Source organism: Chelonia mydas, chromosome 16, assembly GCF_015237465.2.
Source record: "Chelonia mydas isolate rCheMyd1 chromosome 16, rCheMyd1.pri.v2, whole genome shotgun sequence".
NCBI classification, from domain to species: Eukaryota; Metazoa; Chordata; order Testudines; family Cheloniidae; genus Chelonia; species Chelonia mydas.
Window position 1 is genome coordinate 1,040,753 of NC_057857.1, and position 15,000 is coordinate 1,055,752.

The window sequence follows — 15,000 nt, forward strand, 5'->3', positions numbered from 1 at the left end:
TTTAATTTTCCCTGCTTTGCGTTCAGGCTGGATCACATGTAAGATTGCCCCCGGTCACTATTATGTCATGGAGGACGGTGGGCTCTGTACTCAGGGTGGCAAGCAGCCAGTCTAGCTCCTCATAGCAGGGGCATGTAGAAGGTGCCTATCAAACCTGCCATTTGCATCCTTCACCTTGTAGTACAACTGCTTTAAGTGCTTGATGCACTTCCTGCACTGCTCACCAGTCTGGTGGGTGCCCACCTCCACCAGTTTCTTCAAAATGGTCTCATAGAATTTCTGGAGCTCCAGCTGGAATAATGATCCCTGGTGTATCTACACCAGAGATTAACTAGGACCCTGATGTGCTCCTCCAGCCAGCTAGCAGTGTGCTGGGTGGTGGGCCTCCTTGATGCTGTTCGACAGAGCTGGACTGAGCTGTTCAGAAACTGGAGCAGGCTGCATGGAAAATGAAGAACCCCAAACACCAAGCAAAGGTACATGAACTGGCAGATGACTTTGGTGTATAGAGGATGAGTGGGAAGTGAGTTGCTAGAACGGCTGGAAGCTACAGGTACGGGGAGTCCTCGGACTTAATGACACAATTCGTTCCTCAGAATTGCATTGTAAGTCAAAACGTTGTAAGTCGAAACTGCTTTTCCTATAGGAATCACAGAATATCAGGGACCTCAGGAGGTCATCTAGTCCAACCCTCTGCTCAAAGCAGGACCAATCCCCAACTAAATCATCCCACCCAGGGCTTTGTCAAGCCTGACCTTAAAAACCTCAAAGGAAGGAAATTCCACCACCTCCCTAGGTAACCATTCCAGTACTTCACCACCCTCCTAGTGAAAAATGTTTTCCTAATATCCAACCTAAACCTCCCCCACTGCAACTTGAGACCATTACTCCTTGTTCTGTCATCAGCTACCACTGAGAACAGTCTAGAGCCACCCTCTTTGGAACCCCCTTTCAGGTGGTTGAAAGCAGCTATCAAATCCCCCCTCATTCTTCTCTTCCGCAGACTAAACAATCCCAGTTCCCTCAGCCTCTCCTCAGAAGTCATGTGTTCAAGTCCCCTAATCATCTGTGTTGCCCTTCGCTGGACTCTCTCCAATTTATCCACATCTTTCTTGTAGTGTGGGGCCCAAAACTGGACACAGTACTCCAGATGAGGCCTCACCAATGTCGAACAGAGGGGAACGATCACGTCCCTCGATCTGCTGGCAATGCCCCTACTTATACGCCCCAAAATGCCATTGGTCTTCTTGGCAACAAGGGCACACTGTTGACTCATATCCAGTTTCTCGTCCACTGTAACCCCTAGGTCCTTTTCTGCAGAACTGCTGCCGAGCCATTCGGTCCCTACTCTGTAGCAGTGCATTGGATTCTTCCATCCTAAGTGCAGGACTCTGCACTTGTCCTTGCTGAATCAATGGTATGAAGGGGGGATTGGTTCCTGAACCAAGGCTTGATACACTATTTTCCCCACAATAACCCAGATTTTTGTACTCAGTGAATTATAGATGACTAATGTTGCAACATCAGTGTATTTACTGTACACTGTATTTAGTAAAAAGCATTCAAATAAACATAAAAACTCACATATGCTGCTCAGAATCCCAGCAACACAGGCTCAGAAAGTCAGGGAGAACGGCACACATGCTGAGCCTTAACCAATCACTGTTCAAGCTTTCAGAAGGCTGAGCACAGGGCCGGGAGCCAATCAAAAACAAGCAGCAATCCTACCTGGCAACAAGCTACCCTGCTGCTTCAAAGCCAATCAGAAGCGACCCCTTCCAGCTCCATACAAGTATAATGCAGCCAGGACGGGATTTCAAGCGAACTTTGTGCAAATCTAGCATTGTAAGGGCGAAACGGGCAGTCAACTGAAAAGCGTTGTAAGTGGCGTCCAAATGTAAGTCGGCATTGTAAGTCCAAGGACTTCCTGTACAGGGAATTGTGGGAATAGCAGTGGAGGACTATCTAGCCCTGATAGCTGCACCTTTACTACTTCCACAGTGCAAAATGTGTGGTAAGGGAGCAAATCACAGCTCAACACATGTGCTGACCCAGCTTGGGGTCAGCATGCACCTAGACATGCATTTAAGGACTTTGAGTCTATATGATAGAACGTTTGGGCAAAAATGCCCGGTATAACATGCATGAAACCAGCAGTACAGAAACATCTCAACGATCCCTGCCCAGTACTGGCATTGTTGTCTTTAAGTGGAAGTTTAGTGCTTATAATAAGGAGCAGGGAGTCAGGAATCCTGGGATTTAGTCCTGGTTCTGCCAGTGTCTGAAACTATGACCGTGGGCAAGTCACTTTAACCTTTCTGATCCCAATTTCCCTCGCTGCTAAATAGTATAATGGTATCTACCTACCCAACTGTCAGTGGGTTGTGAGGCTGAAATAACGTTTGTAAAAGCTTTGTGGTCCTAGAAGGAAAGGTACAGAGACTATCATTGTAACAGCCAGGTGGGGAAGGGTTGGGCTGGCGAGGAAAGAAGTTCCAGGGAAGGACCAGAGACGTTCTCCCCATGCTGATTGGCGGTTTGCTCCCTCCCTCCCTGTCTCTTCACCTCAGCCTTTCTCCACCAGCTCTCCATGAAACCCTCTCCTCTTCCCTGCTCTGGCCCCCTCATTTCCCCTCCCTTCAATGTCCCCTCCCAACAAAACCCACCCAGAACAAACACAGATTAAAAATCTTGTCACATGCCATTTGCAAACCGTCACTCTGCTTGTGTGGTATGTCCCACCCTTTGCCTGTCTGGCTTATTTACATTGTAATCTCGTTGAGGCAGGGAGTATCCATGATTCAGTTAATACAGTGCCTAGCACAACGAGGCCCCATTTTTGGTCGTCCCTACACACTGGCATAATACAAATAATATACAGTAATTATTACTCTTTAAAGCCAAGTATTGGTGTCTGGGGATGAGAACCGTATGGGTGACCCTGCCAAAGGAATCCAAGCCAACTGGGTGTCTGCATGTTCTCTCATCCGCTGCATACTCTTTTAAATGGTGAGAAAAGGTCTCTTGTATTAACAAATAAATCTGTTCAGTCAGCTAATTAATAGATTAACTTGGTGATTCAGAGATGGTTGTTTTGCTTCCCCCTGTACCATATAACAGCTTCCCAAGTGCTACCTTTCCATGATAATTTAAAGCAATTGCCACTACGTATAGAACACTTCCCTGAAGTACTTGTGGTATGACAGCAGTCTCAGACTGCTCTATGGCGAGTCTTGTGCTTTGTTGAAATAAACAAAATGGGGTTATTTGGGGCTTTGTTAATCCTTGCTTGCTGAGTTTTGTTTTGGAACATCTCACCCTGGGAGTAGTTTGTCTTTGCGTGTCATTTGATCTGGACCATCAAAGTTTTGGGAGGTTTTGGTTTTGGCCAATCTCTAATGCTCTCTGTATAGAACTGAAATGAAAGAGCAGGTTGTTTCCTCTGTGAAGCACCCAGGACTGGGCAGGAGATGCGATTATGGGGCTCAAGCACCTGTGCTAAGTAGAGTAGAGTACAGTAAAATTAAAATCTTGAGATGTTCTGTGAGAGATTGGTGGTGCAGGCGTAACACCTCCTTCTGATTAGCGGGCTGAAGTTACTGAGTGGATGGCACAAGTCTGGATGGAGTCCTCAAAGGTGCTGTGTTAATCAGAGGAGGCCAGGTTTGCATCCTGACTAACTGTATCCTGCAGAGAGGCTCTTGCAGTTTTAGCAAGAAGGGTGCAGGGTGTGAATCCCACATCTTTAGAGTGATGTCTCTGGTGTCCTGTTAAAAATCTAAACACGGGTAAAACTTGTGTGGGGGAGTCAACTGTGTATCCCGTGTGTTCAGCTCCGACGAACGGTAATGATTCTGCCACATATGGCATTTCCTGGGGGTTAATGGCCTTCAGCGACAGTTGAGGCTCGTGATTCCTCCCCATCATTTGTCTGCAGAAGAAACCTTGTTCTTTCATGGTTGGTGGTGGAGGCTGTGATACAGGAAAGTGCTTAAGATCACGGTTAAAGTTAAGTATGAGCTTAAGTGCTTTGCTGAGTTGGAGACTGAGTAACCCTTTTCCTAGCCTGTATTATGATTTGAGAGTCATTCGGGTGCTTTAATAACATTCTGCAATCCGACCGTTGGGATAATATCTGTCACGAAATTGCATGTAATGACTGTGAAACCACCCCCGCCCAGTCCTGCCATAGTGGGTTAGTATGGATGTCTTCCCTCTTATTGCTGTAGGTTCCCTTTGGAGGTATGTCCGTGCCAGCATGTCACTGTCTGGGTACATGCCCCCTCTCTGTGATCCAAAGGATGGGCATCTCTTGATGGATGGAGGTTATATCAACAATCTTCCAGGTATGTTTGTGGATAGTTGTTTGCAATTCGCCAAGAAGACAGATGGTAAAACTCCATCTGCACAGGCATATGTCAGTGTGAGTACCTTCCAGAACAACTCCATTCTGATCTCTTGGAGGCTAGCAGAGCTGCATTGTCCTCTGGATACAGGGCCTTTGCTTTGTTGTTATACAGGCTTTTCCAAGACGGCCTCTTGGGATGGAATGTTTCCTTTCAAATCATGTGTCAAAAATATGTCAGGCTAATTATTAGAACATATTCTAGTGTGTATTTTTAAAAAAGGGTTGGGGAGGAGTGAAAGAATAAAATTATAAATATACCTCTTTCCTTGAATCTGTTGGAAGAACAGAGCATAAATATGAACTGATTCTAAATATGCAACAATGGTGAAAAATTAACTGCTCTTAGTGTCTAAGATTCAAAGCAATGTCTATCTTAACTGGAGAATTCATATAACATTAAATTCAATGGTTTCAGAGTAGCAGCCGTGTTAGTCTGTATTCATAAAAAGAAAAGGAGTACTTGTGGCACCTTAGAGACTAACAAATTTATTTGAGCATAAGCTTTCTTGAGCTACAGCTCACTTCATCGAATGCATCCGATGAAGTGAGCTGTAGCTCACGAAAGCTTATGCTCAAATAAATTTGTTAGTCTCTAAGGTGCCACAAGTACTCCTTTTCTTTTTATTAAATTCAATGAAATATTAAAATCAATGAAAATCAATCTAAAATCATCCTATTAAAATGTTTTTCTCATTAGACAGCTGAATGAAGCCAGAAATGTTAAACACCAAATGAAGCCAGGAATGTTAAACTGTGTGTGTGTTTTTTTAGTTGTGTTGTCAAATGTTTATGGAATAGAGGTGGTCAGAGTTTTTGTCATAATATCTAATGCTTTGAAAATTTGTTTTCATAGTACATTTCCCTTGACCTGTGTGCAAATAATTAGAGAGCAGCCTGAGTAAAAGGCCTGGAATCTGAGCAGCCCAATCTGGGAGGGCGGGAGAGGGGGGCGGTGTTAAAAATTCAAACCCAGATCCAAATTTTGCAAAAGGTCCTTATCTCCCTAAAGGGCAGAACTACAAATGCTCCCACAAATTTGAAAACTGTACCTGCCATTTGCAGCTTGGGCCTCTCTCTACAAATATGAATTCCTAATCTAGCTATCTTTCCACCTGTCCCAGCTATCCATCTGTACATTCTAAGATTGCACAGTGTCTGAAGATGATGTTGAGGATTGGTTCAACAATGGATGATGGACTGGATTGTCCAGTCACATAAACCTAGTGAGTTCAGTTCTGGTTTGAATTAAATCATAGAATCACAGAATATCAGGGTTGGAAGGGACCTCAGGAGGTCATCTAGTCCAACCCCCTGCTCAAAGCAGGACCCTACGGAGTTGTAGCTGTCACAGTGCATAGCCGTTCTGGGAATCTCAGTTATAAGAACATAAGTACGGCCAAACTGGGTCAGACCAAAGGTCCATCTAGCCCAGTATCCTGTATTCGGACAGTGGCCAATGCCAGGTGTCCCAGAGAGAATGAACAGAACAGGTAATCATCAAGTGATAATCCCCTGTCACTAATTCCCAGCTTCTGGCAAACTGGCTAGGGACACCACCCCTGCCCATCTTAGCTAATAACCATTGATGGACCTATCCTCCATGAATGTATCTAGTTCTTTTTTGAACCCCGATACAGTCTTGGCCTTCACAACATCCTCTGGCAAAGAGATCCACAGGTTGACTGTATGTTCTGTAAAGAAATACTTCCTTTTGTTTGTTTTAAACCAGCTGCCTATTCATTTCATTTGGTGACCCCTGGTTCTTGTATTATGAGAAGGAGAAAATAATACTTCCTTATTTACTTTTTCCACACCTGTCATGATTTTATCAACCTCTATCATATCCCCTCTTAGTCATAGACTCATAGACTATCAGAGTTGGAAGGGAACTCAGGAGATCATCTAGTCCAACCCCCTGCTCAAAGCAGGACCAATCCCCAATTTTTTTTTTCTTCCCCAGATCCCTAAATGGCCCCCTCAAGGATTGAACTCACAACCCTGGGTTTAGCAGGCCAATGCTCAAACCACTGAGCTATCCCTCCCCCCCCCATCTCTTTTCCAAGCTGAAAAATACCAGTTTTATTAATCTCTCCTCATATGGCAGCAGTTCCATACCCCAAATAATTGTTGTTGCCCTTTTCTGAACCTTTTCCAATTCCAATACATCTTTTTTGAGATGGGGTGACCACATCTGCACACAATATTCAAGATGTGGGCATACCATGGATTAATATAGAGGCAATATGATATATTCTGTCTTATTATCTATCCCTTTCCTAATGATTCTCAACATTCTGTTCACTTTTTTGACTGCCGCTGTACATTGAGTGGATGTTTTCAGAGAACTATCCACAATGACTCCAAGATCTCTTTCTTGAGTAGTAACAGCTAATTTAGACCCCATCATTTTATATGTATAGTTGGGATTATGTTTTCCAATGTGCATTACTTCACATTTATCAACACTGAATTTCATCTGCCATTTTATTGCCTAGTCTCCAGTTTTGCAAGATCCCTTTGTAACTCTTTGCAGTTTGCTTTGGACTTAATTTTCTTGAGTAGTTTTGTATCATCTGCAGATTTTGCCACCTCACTGTTTACTCCTTTTTCCAGCTCATTTGTGATCTGTATGGCATAGTTGGTCCCAGTACAGACCCCTGGGGGACACCACTGTTTACCTCTCTCCATTCTGAGAACTGACCATTTATTCCTACCCTTTGTTTCCTATCGTTTAACCAGTTACTGATCCATGAGGGGACCTTCACTCTTATCCCATGACAGCTTACTTTGCTTAAGAGCCTTTGGTAAGAGACCTTGTCAAAGGCTTTCTGAAAACCTAAGTACACTATATCAACTGGATCCCCCTTGTCCACATGCTTGTTGACCCCCACAAAGAATTCTAGTGGATCGGTGAGGGATGATTTCCCTTTACAAAAACCATGTTGACTCTTCCCCAACAAATCATGTTCATCTATGTGTCTGACAATTCTGTTCTTTACTATAGTTTCAACCAATTTTCCTGGTACTGAAGTTAGGCTTGCCAGCCTGTAATTTCCAGGATCACCTCTGGAGCCTTTTTACAAAATGTGTGTCACATTAGCTATCCTCAGGTCATTTGGTACAGAAGCTGATTTAAATGATAGGTTACACACAACAATTAGCAGTTCTGCAATTTCACATTTGAGTTCCCTCAAAACTCCTGGGTGAATATCATCTGATCCTGATGACTTATTACTGTTTAGTTTATCAATTTGTTTCAAAACCTCCTCTAATGACACCTCAATATGGGGTTAGTTGAAATCCCCCATTATTATTATTTTAATAGCCTCTCTAATCTCCCTGAGCATTTCACAGTCAGTATCACCACCCTGGTCAGGTGGTTGGTAGTATATTCCTACTGCTATATTATTATTCTTCGAGTGATTGCTCATGTGTATTCCACTATAGGTGTGCGTGTTTGCCATGTGCACCGGTATCGGAAGTTTTTCCCCTAGCAGTACCCATAGGGGAGCACCCCTAGCGACCCCTGGAGTGGCGCCTCCATGGGGCGGTATAAGGGGCGCTACGCGCTCCCCCCACCCTCAGTTTCTTCTTGCCGCCAGTGAAGGTGTTTCGGAACTGCTCTGCTCCAGCTTTGCTACAGCTTGTCCCCGGAACGCTTGTTCGTTCAGGGTATGTGACCTGTAGCTAGTACACTTTTAGTTTAGTTTAGCTAGTCCGCCCGGGCTGGGGCATGCCCTGCACCCCGGGTTTTAAGTCGTGCAACAGTTGTAGAAGCCTGATGCCAGAGAGTGATCCGCACGTGGACTGTTTACGCTGTTTGAAACACATCTCAGCAATCGCTGCAAGATTTGCAAGTTGTTTAAGCCTCAGACCAAGAGAGAAAGAGACATTAGGCTCCGGGCCTCATGGAGTCAGCGTTGACCCCGACTCCGGCACGCCGCTCCAAGTCGGCATCGGGCACTGCCGTGTTGGTGTGTGGCGACCCCCCCAGCACCATCTACTAGTCGGCACCGCTCCCCATCCACGGGGCACGGCAAGAAGATTAAGAAGAGGCCTTCTCCACCGCAGCACCGGAGTAAATCTGGGGCAGAGACTAGACCCATGTTGGGCAGTCCTCGATCCCCATCAGCCTCTAGGCGTCTGACTCAAGTCATGCGGAGTAGTCCGGCCTGTTCAGAGCAGCTTCCCCGGATGTCCAGATGCCCTCCACACCAGAGGCCCTGCAGGTAGCTCGGGACATGATGTCCATGCCGGTACCAGGAGCACCGCCAGTGTTGGCCCCGTGGTCCAGAGGCAAGCCGCCGCTGGGATCTCCACAGTCACCCCCAACTTGGTACCGGTCTCGGTTGAGGGAACATTCCTGACGCTGTTCACCACTCAGCAACCGTTCCGTGCATAGTCCACGTGGGTCGCCAGCGACTCACACCAGGTTGTCTGGCTGGGTACCATCTGACAGAGACTCCGGGTACTACTCCGCCACCGAGGAGCACTGCCAGCAGATAGAGGGACGTGATCGTTCCCCTCTATTCGGCATTGGTGAAGCCTCATCTGGAGTACTGTGTCCAGTTTTGGGCCCCACACAACAAGAAGGATGTGGAAAAATTGGAAAGCATCCAGCGAAGGGCAACACAGATGATTAGGGGACTTGAACACATGACTTCTGAGGAGAGGCTGAGGGAACTGGGATTATTTAGTCTGCAGAAGAGAAGAATGAGGGGGGATTTGATAGCTGCTTTCAACTGCCTGAAAGGGGGTTTCAAGGAGGATGGATCTAGACTGTTCTCAGTGGTAGCTGATGACAGAACGAGGAGAAATGGTCTCAAGTTGCAGTGGGGGAGGTTTAGGTTGGATATTAGGAAAAACTTTTTCACTAGGAGGGTGGTGAAGCACTGGGAATGGGTTACCTAGGGAGGTGGTGGAATCTCCTTCTTAGATATTTTTAAGGTCAGGCTTGACAAAGTCCTGGCTGGGATGATTTAGTTGGGGATTGGTTCTGCTTTGAGCAGGGGGTTGGACTAGATGACCTCCTGAGGCCCTTCCAACCCTGATATTCTATGATTCTATGGTGATCGAGGCGGACATAGCCAAAGGCCCCCCTCTTGGAGGGGCTGTCGTAGCTGGTGGTAGCACGAACATCAACGCCATTCCCGTTCATCATCTCACTCCAGGACCCTGCCACGGCACAGCTCCTGCAGCCCCGGGCATCGATCGCTGGCGATTCGCTGTCGTGGATCCACCCGCCAGAGCCGATCGCGGAGCAGCTGCTACCAGCTGTACCATTCCTCCACCTCGGAGTCACGGTCTCGGGGTTGGCACCACTCCCAGTGCTGCCAGTCCTCCCAGTCCAGGGACAGCAGCCGGCCATACGTTAGCCCGGCCTCCCTTCGTAGCTGTCCCTCGATGGGTCAGGCCAGCCAGGCCAAACTGCCTGCTCCGCCGCTGCCACAGCAGGTGCAGTGGCACCGGGCCCCGTGGCCAGTCCAGTGGCACCATTGGGACCGTGCCCCCGACGCAGCCCCCGGGGGGGCTCGCTCAGTGGCCGGAGCCTCAGAACAGCCGTCGGCCTCCCTCTCCCTCAAACTGATCACCTCATGCATCCATACCTGCTATGACCTGGCGGGAATCCCCCACTGTCAATTGTGAGGGCGCACTCGACTAGGGCTCAGGCCTCGTCAGCTGCCTTTTTGGCCCACGTCCCTATTCGGGACATTTGTAGGGCCGCCACGTCGTCTTCAGTTCACATGTTCACCTCGCACTGTGCGATCGTCTCCCAGACCAGGGAGGATGCCGGGTTCGGCAGGGCTGTGCTCCGTCCTGAAAGTCTGTGAACTCCTACCCACCTCCAACAGATGTAGCTTGGAATCGCCTATTGTGGAATACACATGAGCACTCACTCGAAGAAGAAACGACAGTTACCTTTCCCGTAACTGGTGTTCTTCGAGATGTGTTGCTCATGTCTATTCCACATCCCGCCCTCCTTCCCCTCTGTTGGAGTTGTCTGGCAAGAAGGAACTGAGGGTGGGGGGAGCGCACAGTGCCCCTTATACCGCACCATGGAGGCGCCACTCCAGAGGTCGCTAGGGGCGCTCCCCTATGGGAAAAACTTCCGACACTGGTTCACGTGGCGAGCACGCACACCTATAGTGTCTTTTATTCAAGCATGGAATTACTATACATAGTTATCCTGGATCTTGAACTTTTTCTCCTCCCTACATTTCTCTTTTCTGTGAGTTGCCCAGCACCCCGAGTCCCTCCTTCAGCATCTTCCTAAATTCCTACTCCTTAAACTGTCAGGGTCCTGAATGTCATGGCCAGACTACTCTGTCCCCTCAGGAAGTGGGAAATGTTCCTCCATCCCATCACCATTACTAATCTGTCCATTTCTAAATTCATGCAAAATTTTCCTTCTTACTTTCAAAGCTCTTCATGGACTGATATTCTCCCAACCTCTGACCGATACCAATTTCTCTCCTCAGTTGGTCATTCTGCCTCGACCTCTTCTGTGTCCTCATGCATTTCTGCTGCTTCATCCGTATATCAAGGAAGGCAACTATGCAGCCAGTGATCATGTGGGTGCAAGAAGTTTTGGTGGTGCAATAATATTGCCCATGACGGATCCAATCTGAATATACAGCCAGGCCACTTTAAGGACCTAGCCAGAGATTATTCTGGCTGGTGCTTGATCTGCAAGGAGGACATGTCCCTTTGGTATTTGCCATGATGAGGATGATCCCACAGGCCTTTCTTTTAATTATCAACATTTGTGTTGGTTTCTGAAAGAAAATTATTAGAAAACTAGGGATTATAAAGAGATAGTTATACCCAAGTACCATACATCACTATGAAGAGTATAATTAGTATAGCATTATTCTGAGGTAAGTCATTCTCCCTGCAAAGCCTTCATGAATGTCTGTGCTGGAAGCTGTATGAAAAGGAATCCTGTTGTATTGTCCCATGCTGTGCTTGTGTGGTCTGTCCTGATCCTTGGAAATACATTTCCCTGCTTCCAGTGGCCAGCTCCAGACAGGTAAGTGCTGTAGAAGAGAGGAGTGATGGGTAATGATGATGTGGCTTTGTTCCCAATAGCGGATGTTGCAAGGTCCATGGGGGCAAAAGTGGTGATAGCAATTGATGTGGGCAGCCGGGATGAGATGGACCTCACCAACTATGGCGACACTCTGTCTGGCTGGTGGCTGCTGTGGAAGAGATGGAATCCCCTTGTTGAAAAAGTGAAGGTACCGTAAGCTTATGTTAAAATCACAGTGATTTTCAGTAAGCAGAAGGGAACTGTCCCACTGTGTATCCGAGAAACAAGACTGGGAATCGATTGCTCTGTCACCTGCATCTTGTGTTGCAAGATGACATCTGAGGCGTGGGAAAACCGGGCAAGGTCCCAGCATAAAAGAAAATACAATGTTATGGGAGAATTCAGTTGTTCGAATCTGGGGAGGAACTAGGAGTGGCACTCATATAGCCAATCATTTTTTCCTCTAAGGAGTCCAACTCCAGCTCTCCATGCAAGAGCAAATTCTGCTGGGTGCTGAGTGGGGGACTGCAGAATTACAAGATTATTATTATTCCATATTTGTATTATGGTGGCACCTAGGAACCCTGGAAATGGACCAGGACCTCATTGTGCTAGGTGCTGTACAATCACAGAACAAAAATGAATACCTCTTCTCCCAAAATGCTCCTTGAATATAGACAAGAGCAGTTGACCTGGCTTTGATAGAGCTGAAAGAGCCCCTCTCCAATTGGAGTGAATTTGGCACAATTAATCTTGATGCAGTTAGGATTTGGCTGCTTTCCAAGTGAAAGTGAGTGGAGCTTTGTCCACTTCTCTGTGTTTCTTAGCAGCTGAATATAGGGATTTTTGCATTGGGAAATAATAATAAATTCTTAGATGTTTGTTTTCATGACAGGCTGCATGAGCTAAGGATTTCCTTCCTGGGTGAAGTCAGATCAGACCGGATTAACGTTTCATTTCCTCCATTTTCCTTCTGGTTCCCTGTGTCCCTGCTGTAATCCTTAGGGTCTCTCTCTTTAGCAGTCCCCTCCTCAAAAAGGCCTGGTCTGAGGACTGGACAGGATTCCTTTTCAGACCTCAGTACTACTGGACTCCCCCAGTGGGTGTCTGTTGTGAGTGATGCAGGGTGGGGTTGAACATGCTGCTTCCATAGCACACTGGGCTGTTCTCTGTCCCAAGGAACGAGAGGCTATGACAGCGAATCAAACCCAGCTCTTACCTAAAGCGGTGTCTGGCACTAGAAAATCAAGCTGGCTTGTTACTCATCCACACCCTGAGAGAGCTTAGCACCCCTCCTGCGTCACCCTATATATCTCCTTCTAGGTACCAGTATTTCCTGGAATTAACGACCAAGTTCGGCTTGAACTGCAGAAACATCATTTGTTAGATGGAAGCTGAGTCTCTGCCATTGATGACAGATTGACTGGCGGTCAGCAGTGTGCTCCTGGGAGGCTGAGGGATGTGGGATGTGACAACTTCTGCAGATACTCCTGAGTCACTGGAGTGCATTTCTCCCTTTTACCATTGCCAGTTCAGGGCAAGTTGTGCTAATGAAAGTCTTGCAATGCATTTAACGGCTGTCTGGGGCTGATTGGCAGGTGCTGAACATGGCAGAGATCCAGACCCGGCTTGCGTATGTGTGCTGCGTGCGGCAGCTGGAGATGGTCAAGAACAGTGAATATTGCGAGTACATTCGGCCGCCCATCGACAGATATGGCACCCTTGACTTTGGGAAGTTTGATGAAATCTGTGTAAGTGAATCTGGAGGGTGTAGGGGGCCCCGATGTAGCTACTTCTGTGCAGCAACAGAGTCCTGTGAACACCGCAGCAATACAAACCTAGTGCTAGGGGCGAGTTCTAGGCTCTCTTTCTTGAGGAAGCTGTTCTCAAGAGTTCGATTTCTTACTGCTTAGCTCTCTGTAGGCTATGTACATATGAGAGCTGAGCAAAGAAGTCACACTGAATAATACCATGGAAAGACATATGGTGAGGGACTCAGGATAAGAACCTGAATAGAATCATTCACCCTGTTCGTGTCACGTCCCTGAGCAGACTGCAACTCCTCTCCTTTTTTTTTTGCCAGTAACTTTACTCTGGGGGTCAGGCATGGACCGTTCGCTGTAGCTATTTGAAATCAGAGTTGTTTTGTTTAGTTATAAGTGGCACATAAGTCACATGGCATTGTTTCTTTTCCCTGAGTGGGTGAGAATAGCTCATAAAGTCAGGGGGAGGGTTTGAATAAGCCGGAAGGGCTGTGAATTGTCCAGGCAAAGGGAGCAGAATAGTAGAATGTCTGTGGCACAGTTAACGTTCCGACGCTTCTATTAATATTATGGACCATCTGCACTTCCTTTGCGCCTGATATAGGATCAGCAGAACACCACCAGTGTCCGTGGAAGGACTGTTAATGAGGGGATAGTATCAGGTTCACAGGTCTTTGGGGTTCAGGTTTGTCTCTCTGTGTATGTCATAAATCAGCATGCAAAGTACTGACACCAGATGTGCAACTGACGTTTTTCAGAGAAAAATAATTCAGCAGTTTAAAAAGAGTAGAATAAGGTTTCTTTCCTTTCCAGTGGACTGTTGTTTAGTAGCTTATGCTCATTGTCACTGTTGTAGAGCTATACTATTGTTCTCCACCTGCTGCTGGCTAACGGAATAGATGTTTGCTTACATGCATGCTCACCCTCATCCATTCCCTTAGTTCAGAACAAGTAGTTATTCGTTCCACTGCCGTAGTTGTGTTGGGAAGGATGGAAGCTTAGAGCTGAGCGTCGTCAGCAAACTGGATTCCTACGTGTGCGACACGTTTCCTCAGTAACTCTCCTAACACCCTCTCACACACAAGAGACATGAAATCAGCCCTGCAGAGCTCCACGTGAGAGTCCTCTGGGCAGAAGACCAATTGCCCCGGACCATTCTTTCTGACCTCCCAGAGGGGTCTGAACGCTCAGCAGCACCCTGTGTTTTCAGCTGTCCCAATCACACCTCATGGCCTGTGGTGTCAGCATGCACCCTTCTTTCTTGTTCATTGCTAGGAGAAAATCCTCACCCTGTGCAACCAGTGCAGTTCCTGCTCAAACACCTGACTGACCAGAATGTAGGAAATCTGAGGAGAGTTGAACTTCCCACACCATCTCCAGGATGGGTTGCGAGCTGTTGGGACTGTCAGTGTCAAGTGATGCTTTATTAACCAGGGGCTGCATGATAGCTTTTTCAATCAGGCATCCTGCTACCCATGGGCAGATTCTGATAATCTCCACCAGCAACGGACCCAACACTTGCCCTGGTGCTTCACCAGTCAGGATGGGCATGGATCCAACTCACAAACTGTGGGATCAGGGGGGTGGGGAAGGGATTCCAGCCCCTCCAGAGCCTCAGTGAATGAGACTGGCTGACACTAAGAGATGAACAAGCATTGACCCCTCAAACCATTGTTCTCTGTCTGTGGAAGCAGATAGTTCAGGGCCAAGTGATGATTTGAAGCCACAAAGTAACTTTATATTCTTTGCAACAAGAGAAGCTTGACAGTAGATGATTGGGGGGCCATGCAGATATACCA

At 47.0% G+C, this 15,000-nt stretch overlaps 1 protein-coding gene across 7 annotated transcripts in view; it reads left to right on the forward strand.

Moving 5' to 3' along the window:
* Window positions 1–15,000, forward strand: part of PNPLA7 (patatin like phospholipase domain containing 7) — a 398,841-nt gene that overhangs the window by 352,747 nt on the left and 31,094 nt on the right. For 6 of the 7 annotated variants that reach the window (XM_043530657.1, XM_043530661.1, XM_043530656.1 and 3 more), the window contains 3 exons: window positions 4,230–4,346; window positions 11,498–11,646; window positions 13,037–13,189. In XM_043530657.1, coding sequence (XP_043386592.1) covers window positions 4,230–4,346; window positions 11,498–11,646; window positions 13,037–13,189 — 419 coding nt within the window. The remainder of the gene's footprint in view (window positions 1–4,229; window positions 4,347–11,497; window positions 11,647–13,036; window positions 13,190–15,000) is intronic. The other variant, XM_043530659.1, reaches the window with a different exon arrangement.